The sequence below is a fragment of the Myxine glutinosa genome, chromosome 2 (genome assembly GCF_964187855.1).
Source record: "Myxine glutinosa chromosome 2, kmMyxGlut1.1, whole genome shotgun sequence".
In the NCBI taxonomy this organism is placed as follows: domain Eukaryota; kingdom Metazoa; phylum Chordata; class Myxini; order Myxiniformes; family Myxinidae; genus Myxine; species Myxine glutinosa.
This window is the reverse complement of record NC_136262.1, coordinates 186,285,648-186,307,198: the sequence shown is the minus strand read 5'-3', so window position 1 is coordinate 186,307,198 and position 21,551 is coordinate 186,285,648. Positions and strand designations below refer to the sequence as shown.

The 21,551-nt window shown below is 41.5% G+C and overlaps 1 protein-coding gene across 1 annotated transcript in view; it reads right to left on the bottom strand.

Moving 5' to 3' along the window:
* LOC137420992 (ras GTPase-activating-like protein IQGAP1) overlaps positions 1 to 21,551 on the bottom strand; it is a 305,469-nt gene that overhangs the window by 81,471 nt on the left and 202,447 nt on the right. The window contains exons 29-32 of the mRNA XM_068106598.2: positions 19,208 to 19,440; positions 14,864 to 14,996; positions 11,092 to 11,194; positions 5,504 to 5,645 (exon numbers count right to left, since the gene is read on the bottom strand). Of these exons, the coding sequence (XP_067962699.2) occupies positions 5,504 to 5,645; positions 11,092 to 11,194; positions 14,864 to 14,996; positions 19,208 to 19,440 (611 nt within the window). The remainder of the gene's footprint in view (positions 1 to 5,503; positions 5,646 to 11,091; positions 11,195 to 14,863; positions 14,997 to 19,207; positions 19,441 to 21,551) is intronic.

Here is a 21,551-nt window from a genome sequence, read left to right as displayed (position 1 = left end):
AAAGTAAGTACACCCCATGTAAAGTTTTGACTTTTTCAACATATTTCAACATACAGCTATTTAATCTTCATTTCAACAATATTGATATTGAGCTTGAGCTTGGGTGCAGAACTACTATGAAATGAAAAGTCTGTCCTAACTGTTACTGTCCTTACTATTCAATACTGTTAAGGACACATCCATACTGTTACATAACATCCCAATGGAACCTGAACCTCCTGTAACACCATGCTCCAGAGACAATCCCAGGAGAACCTCGATTTCACGAGCTTCGATCTTGTATACAAAAAAACACAAAAAAAACCTGAACCTCCTGTACCACCATGTTCCAGAAACAATCCCAGTGGAACCTGAACCTCCTGTAGCACCATGCTCTAGAGACAATCCCAGTAGAACCTGAACCTCCTGTAGCACCATGCTCTAGAGACAATCCCAGTAGAAACTGAACCTCCTGTAGCACCATCCTCTAGAGACAATCCTAGTGGAACCTGAACCTCCTGTACTGCCATGCTCTAGAGACAATCCCAGTAGAACCTGAACCTCCTGTACCACCATGCTACAGAGATGATCCCAGTAGAAACTGAACCTCCTGTACTACCATGCTCCAGCAATAATCCCAATGGAACGTAAACCTCCTGTACCACCATTCTCCAGAGACAATCCCAGTAGAACCTGCACATCCTGGACCACCATGTACCAGAGATAATCCCAGTGGAACCTGTACCTCCTGTACCATCATTCTCCAGAGACAATCCCAGTGGAACCTGAACCTCCTGTACCACCATGTCTCAGTGATATCCCAGCACAGTGCAACTAAAACTCCCATACCATCATGCTTCTGTGGCATCCCGGTGGAATCAGATCATAGTGGATTGCCCCGACCCACCAACATCCCTCGAGAACATCCTCCTGTGTCGTTACGGTCCGATGACATTCTTCAGAAACGTCCTCCGAGATTGCCTGAGATTGACTGAGATCTGAGATTGTCCAGTGACTTTCCTCTGACATCCAAAGCTTCTGAATTGCCTCATTCAAGAGATAATTCATCCCTCAATCCAATTCTGAGACATCTGACAAAGAATTTCATGTGGTGTTACATTATCTGATCTTAAGAGAGATCACTCTGAATGAGATTTTCTGGTCGGTACACATGTTTTAGTAATGTATGAACGAGATGCTTATCCTGGAGTTGTCCAGGATGTTGATGAACAAAATTCAACAATTCAAGACATTATGAAGTTAATCCAGATGTATGGGAAATTATTGTGAAGGATTTGCAGCTTGCAGAATGAGATTATGATGATCATATTGACACTGCTAACTAGCAAAAATGTAATTCTCATAAGTTACAAAACAGTTCGAGTTAGAATTTCAATGTTACTTTTCTTGTTAAAAAAGAATTCATCCTGTGAATCAGTTTGTGCTTTTACAAACTGTTAACGACTTGCCCATACTGTTACCAATAATCAAATAGCTCCGAGTGAACTGCCGGTCATCTCTTGAGGTTACAGTTCAGACCTCTGCTGATTTTGGGGGCCCCCTGGGAGTTGAATCCACTGGGAGGCCCCATGATACAGAATCTAAACATCTAAGAATGAGCAATCCTGTATTCAGATTCTGCTTTGTATCCAGACATCTTCTTATTCTGTATGCTAAACAGGATGAAAATAGTAAAACAAAAACAAAAAAATTGATCATTTTATACAACCTTGACCTTTGACCTTTTGATCTAAAAAAAACCCAGCTTCTAGCTTTTGATTGGTGAACCAATTCAGTGACCCAATATGCAAATTCTTAAAATTCCAGGTCAATTGGCTGAAAATTGATGATTTTATGTGACTTAAAATTCCAGGTCAATTGGCTGTAAATTGATGATTTTGTGATACTGACCTTTGACCTTTTGACAAAATTATTAATTTGTCTTCTCCATATTGTCATGAAAAAAATTGAAAATTTGATGACAAAACTCAAATGGTAAAAAAAGTTACAAGCCGGACACACGAGCACACACACACACACAGACACAGACTCACACTCACACACATGATTGCAAAACCCCATCTCCCACTGCGTGGCGGATGGGCTCATGATACAGCAATAACTAGATCGCCACTCAGTAGAGCGCATACTCCCGCCGTGGGTTTAGTTGGAATAATACGTTTTGTTTAACATCCCCTCTCCCCAAAACAATAAATGAAAAAGAAAGTAAGCCCGAACTGTCAGAGAATTTATTTTGATATATCTCGGAATTAGAGGAGAAAAACATCATTTAACAATAAGAATAAAAGCTTTAATGCAGTAAAACAGAAAAAATCTTTCCCAAAAAAATTTCCAATTTTTTTTTCCTGGATCCGGAATAATATCCTGAGCTTCACCAAAAACTAATCAATTCTTCCTTATCCCAAGGGCAATCATCCCACCAACTTTCATCCAAATCCGTTCAGAACTTTTCCAGATATCTTGTTCACAAACATACGAACACACACACACACGGACGGACACGATCGAATGCATTACTCCCTGGCGGGAGTAATAAACCTGAAAATCGCCGAGCCAGAACCAGAATTATTTATTTGGTCTGGGAAGCCCATGCGAGGTTTCTTCTTCTTCAGCCTCTCACAACCCTTGTCCTACCGGGTGAATTTGCGATCTTTAAAAAAAAAAGTTGGAATTTTGCCAAATCTGTTTTATTCGTTTGTTAATATACCTCAGCCATTGACAAATCTGGAACTAAGTCTTTATAAGTTCATCAAATACTGACACCGCAAATGACATTCGCTGAGCTAAATGTTGATATCTCTTCTGAGGTTAAAAAAAAAAAAAAAAAAAAAAAAGTTTTAAAGCATTATACATATCAATCGATACATTTTATGAAACGGGGAAACCTAATACACACTTTGTTGGTTTTAAAATGACAGAATATATCTTTATTAGAAGAAAAAAAATAAACATTGAAGACGACGCTGCTAAACAAATACACCGCTCTAACGCATAACCACGAGTTTAAACTACATTTACAACAAATATGAAAACTATTTTCATATCACAATGTTAAATATAGATTATATAGAAGATAATGTTGAACAAAAATGAGCCCTATCTTCCAATGTTAAAAAAATCCTTCCAAAAAATCCTGGATCGGGAATAATATCCTGAGCTTCACCAAAAACTAATCAATTCTTCCTTATCCCAAGGGCAATCATCCCACCAACTTTCATCCAAATCCGTTCAGAACTTTTCCAGATATCTTGTTCACAAACACACAAACACACACACACACACACACACACACGAGTGAATGCATTACTCCCTGGTGGGAGTAAAAATAAAAATTACACCAGCCCTAACGACTTCCTGATAAACATTCATGGAGACCTTCTGAATTTTGCATGTATTAATTTATGGATTGACAGAGACCCTTTGGATAAAAGACTCCAAACAACATGAAAACGTTTTTTCAAGGAGCATCCATTAAGAAGTGTACCAAATATTTAAACAATAGCAACTACTGTACCTGGTAATAGGCCTGCATTATGTGATTCAACGTGAGCGGATGATTAATAATTTCACCATTGTGGATCTATGTCGCTGTTTTTCCTTGTCCTACCTTCTTTGACTCATATACTTCAGTTACCGAATGCAAAAATGAGAAGGAAATGAATAATAAGCAATTAAAATGCCCAACCATTTTCAAAAAAAACAAAACATTGTCTTTGGCGGTCTTGGTACATTGTTGTTCAAGTCGGGCTTGTGAAAGCAGACATCCTGTTTTGCGATTTCCTACTGTTGCTCAAAAGGAAGTGTGCTTCTTTCTGACGAGCAGGTTCAAAAACAAAGGGAGGAAAATAAACCATCGCAGGAAAAAAAAAGCAAAGAAACGCAGCTCAGGAAAATTAAGCTGAAGACACTTGTAAATTGTGACTGCATTTGGATAGGAGTGCTGGTGGCAAAGACTCAAAAACATGAGGCAGCACAAAGGAAAGGCACATTAGCAGTTGAGGACGCAGAGTATCCCAGTGAGGGCAGCAGTACTCATGAGCCAACGGAAGGTGGAGCATACTGTCCTGAGTGCCAGGAAGCAAACCGAGCTCGCCGTTCTGTTTCCCAGGGAGATTAGCGGGCTGGAGGGAGAACTGGAGAGCGTGGCTGTGGATGGAGGTTTGCCAAGAGCAACACTGACATGGCGAAGCGATGCCTGGCAGCCCCTCAGCTGCTTACAGCAGGAAGGCTAGAGGCACAATCCGGGCCTGGCATACCATGTGCGCCTTGGGAGGAGGCGTAACCTCAATATTCCGTTTGAATTTCAGGAAAGTTGCCTTATATTATGAATCCATTGTTACACTGCTTGAAAAGGTCATGGAACCCTGTAGTCTGGTACTCCATGTCATTCCATAGTTTTATGAGCTCTGGACATGGAATGATTTTCATGCGTCTGCCTGGAAAAGCATCACTAACCAGAACGGCACTCGGTAGAGCGCACACCTCCGCCAGGATAAACAGTTTGCGTTTTGTTTCCCATTAATAGACCGGATCTGGATTCGGACCTGAACCAAAATCGAATCGGCTTGTTCTTGTCATTTACCCAACTCATCCACCAAGTTGTCTTAACTCGTCCATAACTTCTTGAAATATCATGCTAAATGTCGTTTTTAGCCCCATCACTCAATGGTATAATGGCATAGAAGCACATTAACATTTCTCGCATCCGGAGCCAGATCCGGATCTTCACCAAAATCTATCAATTCGTCCTCGTCACAAACCCAACCTGTTCATAATGACTTTTTGATATATCCTGCTCACAGAAAGCCAAACACAAACACACAGGGGCGAAAAGATAACCTCTGTTCCCATATAAGTACCATTGTTTCCATATTTTCCAAGTTTATTTACTTGGGCCGTTTTCTCAGAACAAAATACTCATAACTCCAAGAATTGTCAATGTTTTGCTTATCGACATACAAGTACTGCATAGACATTTAGTAATAAATATATTTTCTTAATAATTATGTACCCCTATGAATTGAAAAATTCGATGCTTTGTTTTTAGAAGTTTAAAATTAAAAATAAATTGAATATTGTGAGAAAAGTACTTATTTCGTTCTGATAACTTTTTGAACTCCCCTCAGAAGTTAAAAAAAAACCTACAAAAAGAAATAACTTTCGTAGAAAGTTGGCAACATGTGAAAGAACGAAATGATTTGCATCAGCACATGTTCATGCGGCAAATGCACTGGAGCTGCTAATGAGGTAAAATAAAGATTGGCTTAAAAAAAAAGAAAAAAAAAAAGAGGAAATGGTAATGAGAAGCGTAGGTGCACGCTGCCACAGTCAAACAAATCTAAGTACATTTTCAGTATGATTCACAGATATTATAGACTGCAGTCATCATATATGAACTGTCTGTGATTCATATTTCCGAAGGTACGAGCATGGAAGCACAACATAACTCCCTCATATACGATGCACTCATTCCGACTCACTAATGTGCTTGATAATGCCTTACTTGGTGAGAAGTCGGGATGTGTCGGCATTGGTGCCTCCAGGAACATCGAACTTGTTCGTGAGGCTCAGGCTGATCTGTGTCTTGGCTAGGCTTTCAAGCATATTATCTTTGTTGCCATCACCCTCTTGGCCTGGCACATCACCTGAATCAAAGAAATGAACAAGATTTAGGACAGGACTCAAACTGGTGTCTTAATTGATTAAATTCTAAAGTCTGTAAAGGAAGACCGTAACCTTTTGAGCTTTTGTCATCAAATTTTCACCAAAGCTTTATGATGATAATACAGAGAAGGCAAATTAATAATTTTGTCAAAAGGTCAAAGGTCAGCATCACATAAAATCATCCATTTTGAGACAATCGACCTGAAATTTCAATTTACCATTTGAGTTTTGTCATCAAATTTTCAACAAAGCATTATTATGATATGGAGAAGACAAATTAATAATTTAGTTAAAGGTCAAAGGTCAGTCACATAAAATCGCCAATTTTCATCTGACTGACCTGAAACTTAAAGAATTTGCATATTGGGTCACTTAATTGGTTCACCAATCAAAAGCTACATGCCAATTGTTTTTTCTTAGTGCAAAAGGTCATGGTTGCGTAAAATCGCCAATTTTCACCTGATTGACCTGAAATTTAAAGAATTTGCATATTGGGTCAATTAATTGGTTAACCAATTAAAAGCTACAAGCCGATTGTTTGTTTTTTTTAGATCAAAAGGTCAAAGGTGCATAAAATCGTCTATTTTTGTCCAATTGACCTGAAATGTTAAGAATATGCATATTGGGTCACAGAATTGGTTCACCAATTAAAAGCTAGAAGCTGATTTTTTTTTTTTTAGATCTAAAACTCAAAGGTCAAGGCATAAAATCATCAATTTTAATTTTGTATTTTTTTTAACAGTTTACATTATTTTGAGGATATGAAAGAAAAGGACCTGATTGATCTCGCCCCTCCTCGCCCTTCTCGATTGTCGACAAAGTCTCGCTCCTTTTGTGTGATTGATGTTAGCTCTTTCACGAGCCTCGATCTTGTATACAAAAAAAGGAAAAAAAGGAAGACGTCTGAATACAAACAGAAGCGGACGGGCTTTGCATTTTCAGTTGCTTTCTATTTGTATTTGCCTTTGGGTAGTCTGGACTGAGGTATATAACTGTATTCAATACCTTCTGCGCAATCCAGTAAGTGGCTTAATATAAGGTATATGAAACTGGAAATGCCAAGGAACTATGGCGGCCTGTTTGAAATATCGTATATTGCAATAAAATAGTTACACATACCTTTTATACCTTGTGATAGAACGCTGAAAATGAGTATTTTTCCCGAATTTCCTTCAAATCACTAGATTTTATTGGTCACGAACATTTATAACAAGGTATTCGCAATGCTGGAAATCCTACAAGATAAAATGTGAAATAAAATAAAAACATCTCAAAAACCTTTGCCTCTCAATCTCCTTTACAAATCATGTGTTATCCCTATAAAAGGATACAGGATGGTCGAGAGGAGGGATTCTGATTCAATGCATACATCCATCTCATAAAGTCTGAGTCAACAAATAACTCGCACTCATAGAAAAACATCGTTTTGATAAACACTTGGTCAATGTTGTTTACTGAATTGGTTCACCAAATTTATCACATAGTCAATGTTGTTTCCTCGACGTCGATACAAGAAAAAACAAGGGTATGTCTGACTGGTGAATAACAATGCATCACATACAGGCCGGCTGAAAAGTTCGTTGACCGAAATAAAGTGGATCTGATCTTTTCTGCCCTCATTAACCCACCCCAAGTCTGGGTTTCCAGGTTACCTGGTTTCTCCCCATTCATTGACCCTCCTATTAATTGTATTTATTTATTTTTGTTACATATCTGCTTCTTCCCCAGTTTCTCTTCCACTTCTGTATTTGAGAATTTGTGGCTGTATCCATCTTTTTCACTCCCTGTACCCACCTCCCCTTCTCTCATTCTTTCCCACGTCCTTTATTCCTCCAAGTCTCCCTCTAATGTCCCTCTGCGCTGCTGTTGGAGTGTTTTACCCCTCCTCCTCCTCTCCACCCCTCTTTCTACTTTTCTTTTTCTTCTGTTCTGTCCTCGTCCGTCCAATCTGTGTTCTCGCTTCCCCACAAGCTTCGACTGTGAATACACAAAAAATTATTATTTCAATATAAATGTTTTTGTATTTTTTTCTATCATATGTCATGACATTTTGACAAACATGGTACCGTGTAATCTGCTGTAACTAAACAAGGTTTGACAAGTTAGTGCCTCAGTGCAGCCTGATGTTAATTATTTTGCTGGAAATAAACATGGGAATATCAGTGAACTGACTTTTGGGTCACCTTGTAATATTTTTTTCCTTTATACAAGGTTTACGCTCGTAAAGGAGGGAAGACACAGAACAGTTATTTATGATGTCGTTTGACACACGTTATGCATGCAGCAAATATTGTTGAACGGAACCATGAATACATATTCAGCTGTGAAGGATTAGATCACCTCCCATTGGTTAAAAACTGCTCGGCACCAACTACAAGTACTGTATTTTGATTTGATTATTGCTCAATCGTCCCATCCATTGGAAACTTTCATTTCATCATCTGCTTTCCGTTAATTCTCACCCTTCTATTGGATGCTCAAAGTGGCAGCTCACCAGCACATGATGTCAACACTTGGATCCAACTGATCGTTCATACTCTTTATACCAGAGGAGGCCTTGGCCATTTGTGTCGAACTGTACAAGTTTCACACTGTTCTCCACATTTATACAGAAGTGTTAATTGAGTGAAAAAAATTCTCCTCTTTCTTTGAATCACTCTCAACAAAACTTTTCCTGGAAAACTATAGTTGTCATTACAGTACAAATTGTTAGTCTGATAGGATGCTCAGAGGTTACCTTCTCGCTCTATATATCCTGGATTTCATTCCCAACCTTATTATAAACGGTCAGATTGGTGCTTTTCAGGCAGGGCGTTGCATTATTCGGTGAATCATTCCTCGGACAGATGTTAAGCTTGGTCACAAATAACAAACACATAGTACGGGCTGCTGGAAGAGGGTAGCGGGGGAGGTTATTGGTTATTGGGTTGGTTATTGGGGGGTTCTTTGTGCATTACTCGTTGCTTTCCTGATTCTGCAATGCCTGATCAAGGGTACCAATGCAGTCAGTATTTCCACAGGCTTCTCACCAGAAAGCAAGAGGCCCAAGCCCGGGTGTAGTGCCCTGGAAGGCTGCCACATCATCTGGCGCATAAGCTCGCGTCCCCTTCTCTGCCAGTTCGAGATTGGAGCTGCGTAGAGCACGCGATTCTGGGAGGCCTTTCCAAGACCACTGGCTTGCATTGTTCATGCCATCTGGAATGCTCCTTATTTGTCGACAGAGTTTCCTGAAACCCTTAACCCCGCTTTTTTTTACTATGGGCCAATCATCTGCAGTACCCCTCCCCATCCTACATTTCCCCATATTTCGTTGCTCGTTCAACCAGCGGACCCTTTATGAAAAAAGCTTGTCATCTCGTCTACTGGCATTAGTTGGTGAATGTTAAATATCTCCTGGTGCCTTCTGCAAAGACGAGGAAGAATTGCTGGCATCCTGGCTAAACTATTGGCATCTTTCACGATGAGGCCGAAGCGCAAGGTTTTAATTTGCTCACATCGCTGGCAGGTCTGTGCCCTCTCTCTCTGTTTTTTACTCCCCCTGTCGTTCTCTCAATTCTCCGACCAGCTCCCTCCCACCCCCAATCCCCAGCAAGCCGAGGATGTACGTATTCATCTACGAACCCTCCTTCAAGTTAAGCTCCCAAAATCCAGGAATCCAATATGACCACACACCATTGTCAGCTCATTAGCTTTTACCCGTTACCTCGCTTTTCCATGAGCCTCAATCTTGTATTTTAAAAAAAATCCACTATCTCAATGTATACTGGATAATACAGCGGTCCTTGCCAGCACTGCATCATATTTTATTTATATTTTTTATCTTACCACCACAGCCATGGCAATCCAAACCAGACTGTTGAACTCAATGATGGGCATGCTACGAACCGGGCAATCCCGCCCCCAAAGACAAAGATAAAGTTCCTGAAACAGGTTAAAGGCTCATATGAGAAACTGACTCCATGGAGTGGCTAGGAAGAGGAACATTGTTGACAAACTTCTGTCACTTGCTGATATAAACTGCCATGGCTAATTTTGCTCCAGCGAGTACTTCATTGCAATAATTGCAAGTAATATTTAAGGCGTCACATATAGCATAGGGGAAGGCTTATTGCTGTTGTAGAGTTTGTCTAACCCTAACCCCCAAAGTTTAATGGTACCACAGAGTTTTGCAGACCAGTAGGAGTGTTAAACCACCATTTAGGTTTTTCTACCTTTTTCTCGGCCAATGTCCAAACTTTATCTTGGAGCCGACTGCGACTTTCGGAATAAAATTTTGCATCAATAATAAGAATAAAAAGTATGCGGGGTTGATATATTTTGATCTTGATCTAATTTTAAGGTCATGACCCAATTATAGACATTGTAACATTTTTCACCAAAACTTGACTCAGACTGGTCTAATCAGAAGAGAATTGCCCTCTACGTAGCCTAGAGCAAGATGCAATTACGCCTAATTCCCCTCCGGGTTAAAGGTCAAAGTCAAAAAACGGTCGCGGTATGGAAAAAATAGCATTTTTTTTTTGTCATCGCTCAATTTTGCCAATGCGGAATCTCAAAGACTGCTTGGCCTTCCAAGATGTTCTTGCATCATAAGTGTGCCTGCGTTGAAGTTGCGCACCTGATATTTGATTAGTGTCCTTGAACTACTTTTTTCGGATTGTGACCTAATTAACACTAAACATAACATAAACATAAGCGATCCCCCCCCCCCCCCCCACCCCCCCCCCCTGACCATCCCTCTCGACTCCCCTGAATATACGATATCTAAAAAGAGGGCAAATGTATATGTCGGTATTAAATAGGAAACAATTTGGACTTACCTGCACCTGCTGTGGAAGACAGCTTATTCTTCAAATGGAATTGTACGACAGGTGTTCAAAAGGTATCACATGGTAATCGAGACACAGCTCAAGGACATTTGGCCAACTTCAAAGTACAATGAACATCCCAGGTCCCCACCAACTGCAGGTAGTCTTAATTATACAGCGAACAATTAATCATTGGTCATGTTCCAGAATACAATGGTCTATTATTTTAAATTAAAAAGCTGATTTTACTTCCCCATCCAAAGGGCAGCGATGCTTCAATATGCAGTGCCACCTGCTGGTCCTGCACAATGATGGGAAATTTCAGTTTGGTCAAACCCACTCCACCCGCCTGGCCAGAAGTGAGTTGTGAGGAATGAAAACTTTATGGTGCGAGCTTGGAAACGAATTTGTATTTTTTTTTTCTGGGCAGTAGACGCCTCGACATTGACTACCACAACACCATGGGTTTCAAATCAATGACAGAAACCACCGTTTCTCGACGAACAGGCAAGATCCCAAAAGTACCTAACTACCACAATCCACCAAAACACTTTGCTATTAGAATGAAAACAACAACAACAACAACAACAACAGCAGCAACATTAAAACACAACCTCACCAACAAGAGTCTGAAGCGAAGGCACGTCTCCCAAGTCCTCCAAGAGCTCAATGAGTGGGTCATTGTGATCAGGAGCTATGGCTTCCTGGTGTTCCAACAACAGCTGTAATGTGCAGAAAACAGGCAAGAATGTGTTTTACCATCACAGTGTTCAAATACGTAAATGTAAGGAATGAGTTCATTCTTTATACACACATGTCCACCTGATCACGTACATGCATGAATGCAGGGACACTACAAATGACTAATAACATTTTTCGTATACAGAGTCGAGGCTCGTGGAAGAACACTGAACAGATCAGGACGCAGCAGAACAAAAGGCACAGTAGAGAGGGGAGAAGCAACAGTAGCAGGGTTGAAGGACAAAATAGATCAGTTGTACAAATACGGGATGTTGGAGGAAAGAGGGATGCATGGGGTTGACTAGATGGACACAGAGCAGATTTCGCAGGAGGTGGACTTGGAGGTCATGGGAGGAGGGGGGTTAATGGGGCAGAAAAGATCATGGTTTTGGATAAGTAGTGATCTGAAACGGTGGTGAACAGCTGGCTTGAAGACATGGAGGGGATAATGAGATTGAAGAGAATGTGGAAGTTGATTCAACTGGCAGGAAAAGGAGGAATGAATGAGTGGAGGTGAGCAGTTGTTCTGGAGTTTGGGAGTTTCACCAGAAAGGTGGAGCATCGTGGAACATGTGTGCTTTGTGAAAACCTAAGGGGAAATGGGGGGCAGGGTTAAACACAAAAAGAGCAGAGCTTGTAAGTCCATAAAGGAGGCGGTAGAAGACAGAGACCACCGACCTGTCAGTGATGGGGAAGTGATAGGCCCATAGACTCAGCTTCATCAAGGGAGATTTTAATGATCTTGAAGGCCTTGGTTTCCACAGCACCAAGCTGAGCAAGGTGTGAGGTAGGGGCACCAATCCAGAGGGGAGAGCAGCACTACATCAAGTTGTGGATGAAGACCTTGTATGTGGACAGGTGTTCAGATATGCCAAGGAAGGACTTTGCATGGCAAAGGATGTCCAGTTGGAGACTGGCTTTGGAGGCTACCTTGGAAATGTGGTTTACCCTAGAAAGATAATGGCTGATGGACCAAACACTTTAAATGATTGAACCTCCTGAGAAAGTTCAAAAAAGTAGATGGGAGGGTTTGTCAGTCGGTCCTTTCGGAGAGACAGAGATGTCAAGAAGTCATTTCAGCCAAGTCTCAAGTAAGTCTCAAGTCTTTGAGGGCAAGTCTCAAGTCAACTTTAAAGTCTTGAGGGCAACTCTCAAGTCAAGTCTCAAGTCTTGAGGGCAAGTCTCAAGTCAAGTCTCAAGTCACTGTAGTATTACTTCAACTTGTATCAAGTCACACATTTACCAATAAGCCTTGGAGTGAGTACAAATAATTCTTTTTTAAATCTTAAATATTAGATATTGAAACCTTTTTATTCTTTGGACGTGAGGGAAACGTTTTCCCATTTGGGTCGGCTATTAAAAGCAATTTATTATACAGTCTATCTTTAATATTCAAAGACTTGTGAAAAGATCATTTCGAAACTCTTCATACATTATCAAACTAGAAACGTCCGCTTACTCCGGGAAGTCTGTCAAAATCAGAGAGACAGGCATCCCGAGAAAGCAGCTCGACACTACACAGTTCATATTGCGCTGAAAAGGAAACTAAATTAATGGGCATGGAAACCACATGGCACCCACCAAATGTGTCTTGAAGACTGTGATATCCGTATGGAATTCTCAGAAATTACGCGATCTTGGAAGGATGACTGTGCTGAAGTGTTTCACCACATTTTATGGTCTGATGAAGCTGAGTATGTTTACTATGTTGCGGGCATTATTAATCACCATAATTGTGATCACTAGGCTGATCATGATATCGGTATTAAAAAAAAAAAAATTTTTTTTTTTTTTTTTTTTTTTTTTTTTAATACCGATATCATGATCAGCCTATGATATCATGATAGCTGATCATGATATCGGTATGACGGTTGAAATTTTGTTTTTTTAAATCTAGGCATGACGCCACAGTTTCGTGTGGACAGACTACACCACAATTTGTCGGCACATACTTGTTACAAGTTACCATGAACTGTAAGTGGGAGCGATACTTGGAAAGGCTGGAAAATATTGTTTGGCCTCGCATTCCTCGGTGGGAAAATGCTGAAGAACTACTTTTTAATCGAGATGGTGCTCCTGCACATTTTGCTCTAACAGTTCGAAGCTGGATTGACGACCATTTTCTTAAACGGTGCATCGGTCGACGGGGGCCTACAGATGGCCTCAACGAAAACACCGAGTGGCTCTTTCTTTTTGGGGCTGGGCTAAATAAGTCTCAAGTCTTGAGGATGAACTTGAAAACAAAAACTCTGGATCAACTTGAAAACAAAATTTGTGATGTTCTTGGCAATGTTACAAGGCATTTATTGGGAATGTCAGTGGAGAACCTTTAAGAGGGATTCCAAAAGAGTGTGAGAAATGCAGGAGCTTGCGTGGAATTTTAATTATTGTCATAAGAAATGGAATTGATGGAAGCATCAAATGGAAAAAAAAGAATTATAACAAGCGTTACGCCTAGGTCCCCCGCCGGTGAAGTGATGCGAGTTGACAAAGTGGAAGACGCAAGGCGGCCATCTTGGATTTTGACGTGGCGACCCAATTTTCAATAGCGTTCTTCCTTATGCGTAGATACACCCACACACCAGATTAGAAGTTGGTACTTCGCTTATTTTTCAAAGATATTTCACTCACAATGTTCAGACATATATATGGTGGCGGCCATCTTGGATTTTGACGTGGCGACCCAATTTTCAACAGGGTTCTTCCTTATGCCTAGATACACCCACACACCAGATTAGAAGTTGGTACTTCGCTTATTTTTCAAGATATTCAGCTCACAAGGTTCAGACATACATGGCGGCGGCCATCTTGGATTTGGACGTGGGTTGCACCCACACACCAAATTCGAATGCGGTCCTTCGCTTACGCACGCACACCTGCATGCACGCACACACGCCTGCACGCCCGGACGGACGGACACACGGACGGAGGGGAAAACCATAGTCCCCCTTTCGCTCGACGGGGGACAATAAAAAAAAATCTTTATTTATATAAATATTTTCAAGTGGTCATGTGTTCGTGTGTTTTTGTGTTATTCTTTCATGGCCGAACCGTAACACCTAGAAGCCTCAAATTTTGAGTGTAGGAACTTCAGGATCTGGGCAAGGTTTTAAGCTACACACTCCAAAATCCCCCTCGAGGAAATGATCTGTTTATATGGTAGTTTAGTTCTGAAAATTGGAGAAAAAAAACGGCTAGGCCAATCTCCACCAACTTTTGCAAACATGCTGGAGTACTCAGGGTTAGGTCATGGGTACAACCATTCTCCTCCCCCCCTCCCCCACTCCCCAAAGCCACTTCAGAGTGGAAAGCTACCTAGGGGATCTGGCACATATTGTACATTTAAAAAGTTGAAAATTTTAAAATAATTAATGATTTGTTTGTGTGATTTTTTTGTTACTCTTTCATGTCCAAAACCACCACCGGGAAAAGCTTACCCAGTCAGGCAGCACCACGGACCACCCCCATCCTCACCCCTCCCCCTCCCCTACCGAGTCGGTCCAGCTAGTTACTTAATAAATGATTTCAATTTAAAAACAGGTAGTTGCTTTTCAGACACCAGACTTTGTATGCATGTTTGGATGCATGCATACTCATGTATGACTACACACACACACCAACGCACACACTTTAAGTGACCTCAGGCTCACCGAGTGGGTGTTGATGATCTCTCCGATGGAGATAAACACAATGGGCTTGCTCAATGTAATAATGTCTGAGTATTCATCAATGGTGAATTTCTCCTCCATCTCAGGAACGTCACATGCTGCTTGGAAGAACTTACTGCAAATAGAAGATGTTTGATTAATACTTATCATGAATTCAGGTCAGGTACAAGCTTGCCAATAGCAACTATAAGGTGTTAAAATAGGAAGGTACAAAAATATCACAGCAATTCTTTATTTATCACTCTTTTACCGACTTACTGTGGGGTATCACGGAGGCTCTCTAACTTAAGGGTGAAATTTAGAGGCATTTGTACTTTCTTTGTCATGCAATAAACTACATCACATTTGGCCATTAAATAGGTAGAAAGAAAATGCTGAACGAGCATAGACAAGCTAAAATGATAAATATAGAGGCATAGGACTTAAGGAGGATAATATAAGCATTGCACACAAATACGATGATACTAAAATACGCAATTTGGCGTCTGTCTGTCAAACTGACCGCGACACATCGGTCGTTATTTATCCAATTTCAGCCACACTTGCCAGGGGTTTTAAGGGTCACACGACAGTAGTTGTAGCGATTTAATTTGTCCCTCTCTCTCAGGAGGTTTTATGCATTGGACAAATGCTGTGTGAATGTGTATAGATAACGTATCGTGGCATTTCGTGGTGCACACCCACTGGAAGTAAAATTTATCATAACCACAAACTATTTAGTCAATTCCAACCAACGCATGTTTACCTTTTAAAACAGCCACGACTGTTGTTTAACTCAAGACAGAAAGAAATTTGGAGGAAAGTCGTTGTCCTTGAGGACATCTATGTTTAAGATTATATTGTTACGTTTGTAGGGGGTATGCAATACCTTAGTTCAAGTCCAATTGCATAGGTACTGAGCTCGGACTGTCGTGAAGAAGAAAAAACCTTGATGCATCATAAGTAGGAAATTCGTTTAGACCGGATGTCGTGTAAGTGTATCTTCATCCCAATGAGAGGGGTGGGGTTTGTTAATTATCTCAGGATTATGGGTAAATTAATCCCTGTATGTAATTGCCTCTGTAGACTTTTCCTGTGTTCCTTATGACACCACACTACACACACCTAGTAAGAAATGGCCCATTAACCACACTAATTAAAAACCAACCAGAAACCAGGCATCGAACACTACCACTGGTGCTGCAGCTGCTACATCACCACCTCAATAAGGCAAGGTCTGTGAGGCCATGCCTCGAAGAGCAGTGATTGGTCCAGCATTGTATTGGCACAAGGACTGGTAAGATGGGACTCGCTGATAGGAGCGGACACGGATAGGTCGTGGGATGACGTCAGAGCCTGAAGTACAAAATAATTGGAATGGCGGACAATTGATTCTTCTCGTTCTGGATCCCAAAGCGAACGGTCGCTTTTTGACTGGTCTTGCGCAAGGGAGATTGATCACGAACAGTCGTGTTCCGACATCTTCATAGTGATCGTGAGGAGGAGGGACAGCGGACCGAGAGCTGTGGTTTCCCGAGCGAGGGTGACGAAGATAAGCGAGGCTGGAAGAGCGAACTGTGCACGGAGGCCTGGTTTCCCCACCCACGAACTGCACAGCAAAGCGTGCGGTTCCCGCCAAGGCCCCAGACGATCTTTGACGATTTCTGACAAGATACACCAGCCAATTTGAGCAAAGTGCCCCAAACCACACATATTTATTTTCCAGTTATTTTTCCCTTTGTCTGTTATTGAGTCTGTATGGGGGCACCCTAATTCGAAATTTAGTCTTATCGTGTTTTATTTTGTGACCGCCATTTTCCTTAATAAAGCCGGTATTTTTGTACATTTTAATTCCGTGTCGGTTTGAGTCGATTTATTACAGGGTCAAAGACATCGGGTGAAGCCATCCAGGTAAGTCGTCATCCCCCTTTCCCTCGCGTGTAATGAAGGTCCGCCATTGAATTGAACGCCTTGGAGTGTTAAAGCTCGTTTGGTCATCGGTGTCACCCTGCAGTGTTAACCACAGGGCAGGCACACAATAATATATACAAGCGTGACTCAGCGCGCTCCGCGCGCCTCACCACACGTCGTTTCAGAGGGATAGGCATCTTTGACAATTTCGGTGTCTTTTCGGTCTTCAGGGTCTTTTGGGTCTTCATGGTGGTTTGGGTCTTCAGGGTATTTAAGGGTCTTTTGGGTCTAAAGGGTCTTTAAAGGTCTTTTGGGTATTTTGGGTCTTCACAGTCCTTGGCATATTTTGGGTCTCCTGGGTGTTTTGGGTCTTTTCGGGTATTTTTGGTCTTTTGGTTCCTCTGAGTCTTTAAGAATCTTTTGGGTCTTCGGGGTGCTTTGGGTCCTCGGGGTCTTTTGGATCTTCGGAGTATTTTGGGTCTTCAGGGTCTTTTGTGTCTTTAAGGGTATTTTGGGTCTTCAGGGAGGACTTAAAGGGTCATCAAAGGTCTGAAGGGTCTCAGCAGTCTAAACGTAATTAAGAGTTCACGGACTGTGTTTTGAGTGTTAATTTTATTTGAAGAAGAAGAAGAAGACATTTTGGTCGCACATAAACAAACATAACCACATATGTTTGCTTTAATATAATAAAGATATATATATATATATATATATACATAAACACATACATATATATATATATCTATATATATATATATATGTGTGCAGTGTCTGTCTTGTGTTGTGTTGTCTTGTCACTGAACTACTCCCTCAATATATATATATATATATATATATATATGTAACCCATCATTCATATCTGTGTGCCAAGTTTGAACAAGATCGATAAATGAATATCTGAGAAATGATTGAGGACATGGTCAATATCGGGGTTTTTTGCAACTAAAATGGCCACCAGGCTACCAGTCGGTCATCTTTGATCAATTGCAAAATAAAGTGAAGTGCACGTATATGCCATCATGTATTGTACTTGTGCAAAGTTTTAACAAAATCGGACCATGCATGTTGAACAAATGGTTGGGGACACTGTTAATTAACAAAATGGCCACCAGTCGGTCATCTTGGATCTGATCTCGAAAGAAAATGACGTACATATGTAAGCCATCATTCATTATCTGTGTGCCAAGTTTGAACAATATTGGCAAATGCATGTCCGAGAGGTGGTTGAGGACGTGATCAATATCGGATTTTTTACAACTAAAATGGCCTCCAGTCTACCAGTCGGCCATCTTCGCTCAGATCGCAAAATAAAGTGAGGTGCACATATATGCCATCATGTGCTGTGCTTTTTCTAAGTTTGAAAAAAATTGGTCCATACATGTGGAAAAATAGTTGGGAACACGTTTCAGTAACAAAATGCCCACCAGTCAGCCATCTTGGATCCGATCTCAAAAATAAACGACATGCATATGTACGCCATCATTCATTACCTGTGTACCAAGTTTGAACAAGATCAGTAAATGCATGTCTGAGAAATGGTTGAGGACGTGTTCAACATGGGTTTTTTCACAACTAAAATGGCCGCCAGTTGGGCATGTTTGATTGCATCTTGAAACAAAATGATGTGCATATGTATATCATCATGTGTTGTCTTTTTGCCAAGTATGAACAAAATCGGTCCATACATCTCCGAGATATGGTCGCGGACGCACGTACGAACAGACGGACGGACAGACTGAAGAGACGAAATCCAAAAGCCTTAAGTTCAATGGACGGACAGACAGAAGAGACGAAATCCAAAAGCCCTAAGTTCAATGGGGGCTAATAACATGGCCGAGTCCAACACACCATAGGCTAAGGATATGTGAAGTGCATGAATACAAATATAGAAGCGTATGACTCAATGTACACATGTACACATGATCCCTCGCTCCCCCCACACCTCCATTGGGAGTGGGTGCTTCGACTTATAGCGAAAACCCAAATTCCAATCTTGTGATAAAATGAGTACAACTTTTCTTATAATACAGTCGCATGGTCGGGGATCACGACCGCACACAAGGTATCATGCAAAGGAATGTGGCAACCACACCCAGAGCAACAAAGCCAATTGTGACCAGGATTCCAAGAAGTCAAACAATCTGGTGAACCAAATACTAGGGAAACCAAATATAAATCATGTTTGAAATTAATTATTCAAAAAAGCCAAATACAAAATACCCAACACTTTTGATAATATAGTTCACCGAAGATGTCAAATAAGAGGGCAGCTCCATGAAACCTATCTTGAAATTGAACGCACAGCTTGTGGTTAACGAACAATGATAATTTGAAAGATTTATTTGAATTTAAACCGTTAAGATATTCTTATGTAATACATTTAAACGCAGGTCATCAAATGTGCGTACATTGATGTAGGTATCTTTGAAAACGTACCGGAACTTAACCCAGAGCTGGCCGATGTAGTTGTTGAGGGATGATGCGCGGGCCTGACTTTCAGGTAGCATCTTGCCAGTGGCACCAAGCTGCAGTAGTTTGGCCAAAGAACCAAGGTTCCGTCGCTGCTCAAAATGCAGTTGTTCTCCAGCAGCAAGGTCGAGAACGCCAAACGAGTCCGGAGCCACAAGGACAGGATTCATGTAGCGATAATAAAGTAAGTTCCCAACGATCTAGTGGAAGAGAAGTAGTAGTTCATACTGTGATTGGGATTTGTCAGACAGCTCACTTAGACATATCTAACGGCTAAATTGATTTGGAATGCGAGTGAACATTATGCCTCAATTATACTGCCTCAAACTAGATTGATGTAAATGTCATTCATCAATCGCATCGTTTATTCACACAACAATATACAATTATTACTTGCATACTGATTCCAAAATCAGTTCATTCATTCATATTTCATTCATATTCAAAATATTCATTCATATTCATTCATTCATTCATTCATACTGATTCCAAAATAAAATTGATTATTGCTAACACATCATCTTGCCTGAACAGGTTACTGCCATTAAAAGAAAAAACTGAGTATAAACAGGTGTGCATGTGGAGGGATAAAGTTTATCTTGAATGCAAAACCAGAGTTTGCTCACTTTTTGATGCAAGCTGCACCCTCTATTCAGTAAGAATTAGTACTTCTATTAAGTACGTAGTACAACGTAGTTATAGCTGTGACGGTGCTCTTGCACATCCATACATGTGGCCCGTCTACAATTATAAATAAAGGTTGGTTATGTGGCTGTCGCTATGTCGCCTTTATTCACTCGTCGATTGGTTGCGGCATTGACCAATCCGGTGTTACCAGGTCTATCCACGTCAGCAAGCAATGGTCCATTTAGGTGGTGCATCCGCCGTCTTTATCACACGCTTTCCTCACCTCATGACTCATCGTATTCTTCTTGATTCTTCTATCTTTGACAGAAGTGATTACAGCATTGGTGATTGCTATATTGATCGCGGTACTATCCTTTTTTGTCAGCAAGCAACGGTCCCAGCAGGAACGTGGCAGAACGCTCATGGGGATGGTGGGCTGCGTGGTGGGGGAGACTGGAAGCGCAGTGGGGGTGGCAGGACGTGCAGTGGGATGCACGTGGGGACATGTGGTGAGGGCAGTGGGTTGCACACGGGGAGATGTGGCGAGGGCAGTGGGATGCACGTGGGACATGTGGCGAGGGCAGTGGGATGCATGTGGGGACATGTGGTGAGGGCAGTGGGGTGCACATGGGGAGATGTGGCGAGGGCAGTGGGATGCACGTGGTGACATGTGGCGAGGGCAGTGGGGTGCACGTGGAGAGGGCGAGATGCACGTGGGGGTGACGGAATGCATTGTGGGGATGGCAGGACACGCATCGGAAAGGTGGGATGCGTATGGGGGTGGTGGGACACACGGTCATGGTGGCAGGGCAGGTGGTCGGGTGGCGGGATGAGTGTGGGGATGGCGGGATGTGCGTTGGGGAAGGCAGGACACACGTGGGGGTGGCAGGGCACACGAGTGGGGAGCATACAGATGTGTGCAGGTTACAGAAAAAGCAGAGTTAACTGAAGCCCAACCGATATATAGTTTTTAACTGATGTATCGGCCAATATTTGGCTTTTTAAAAAAAACATTGGTATCGGAATTTATGCCAGGCCATTGTTTTACATCAACCCATTGGGTGCATACCCCCCATTCCCCTCCCCCCCTCCCTGCACCCACAAATTACAAAGGTCCACACTTTTAGGAGTAGTAATTGTTTTTTTTTTTAGTCAAGTGAATTCGTAATAAAGGAAACCCCTGAATGTTGGCCTTCCTTAATCACGTCTGACTCACTTGTATTATAACGTGCACAATCTACATAAATCTTCTTCTTGTTATAACTTGATGTCTCCTTTTATTTTTGGTTACTGTGTTTTGCTGAACTCTTTGTTAATGCGCCGTTAATGTAAAAGCCAATCCCATTCAAGTTTTAATGCTGCGGGCATGCATGATAATTTGTTACCAGTCTAAAGCTCTCGGGGAATGAATCATGCATGGTGCATGTTACGATTGTTACGTGCATGCACGTCACGTGACACGTCATGTACACAGGTCAGGCCCAGCCGGGCCGTACATACGCAGGCTCGGATTTTCGTGAATCTAAATAGCAGCGTGTGCATAACCCTTAGATGTAGGGCTGGGTCCAAGAGACCGATCCGGCATCATTTTTGTTGTGCTATAACTATGTTGTATAATTTTTTTTTCTTTGCATGAGTCTCCTTGTATATTCCTATAAATTAGTTACAAATAATTCAGTGGTTA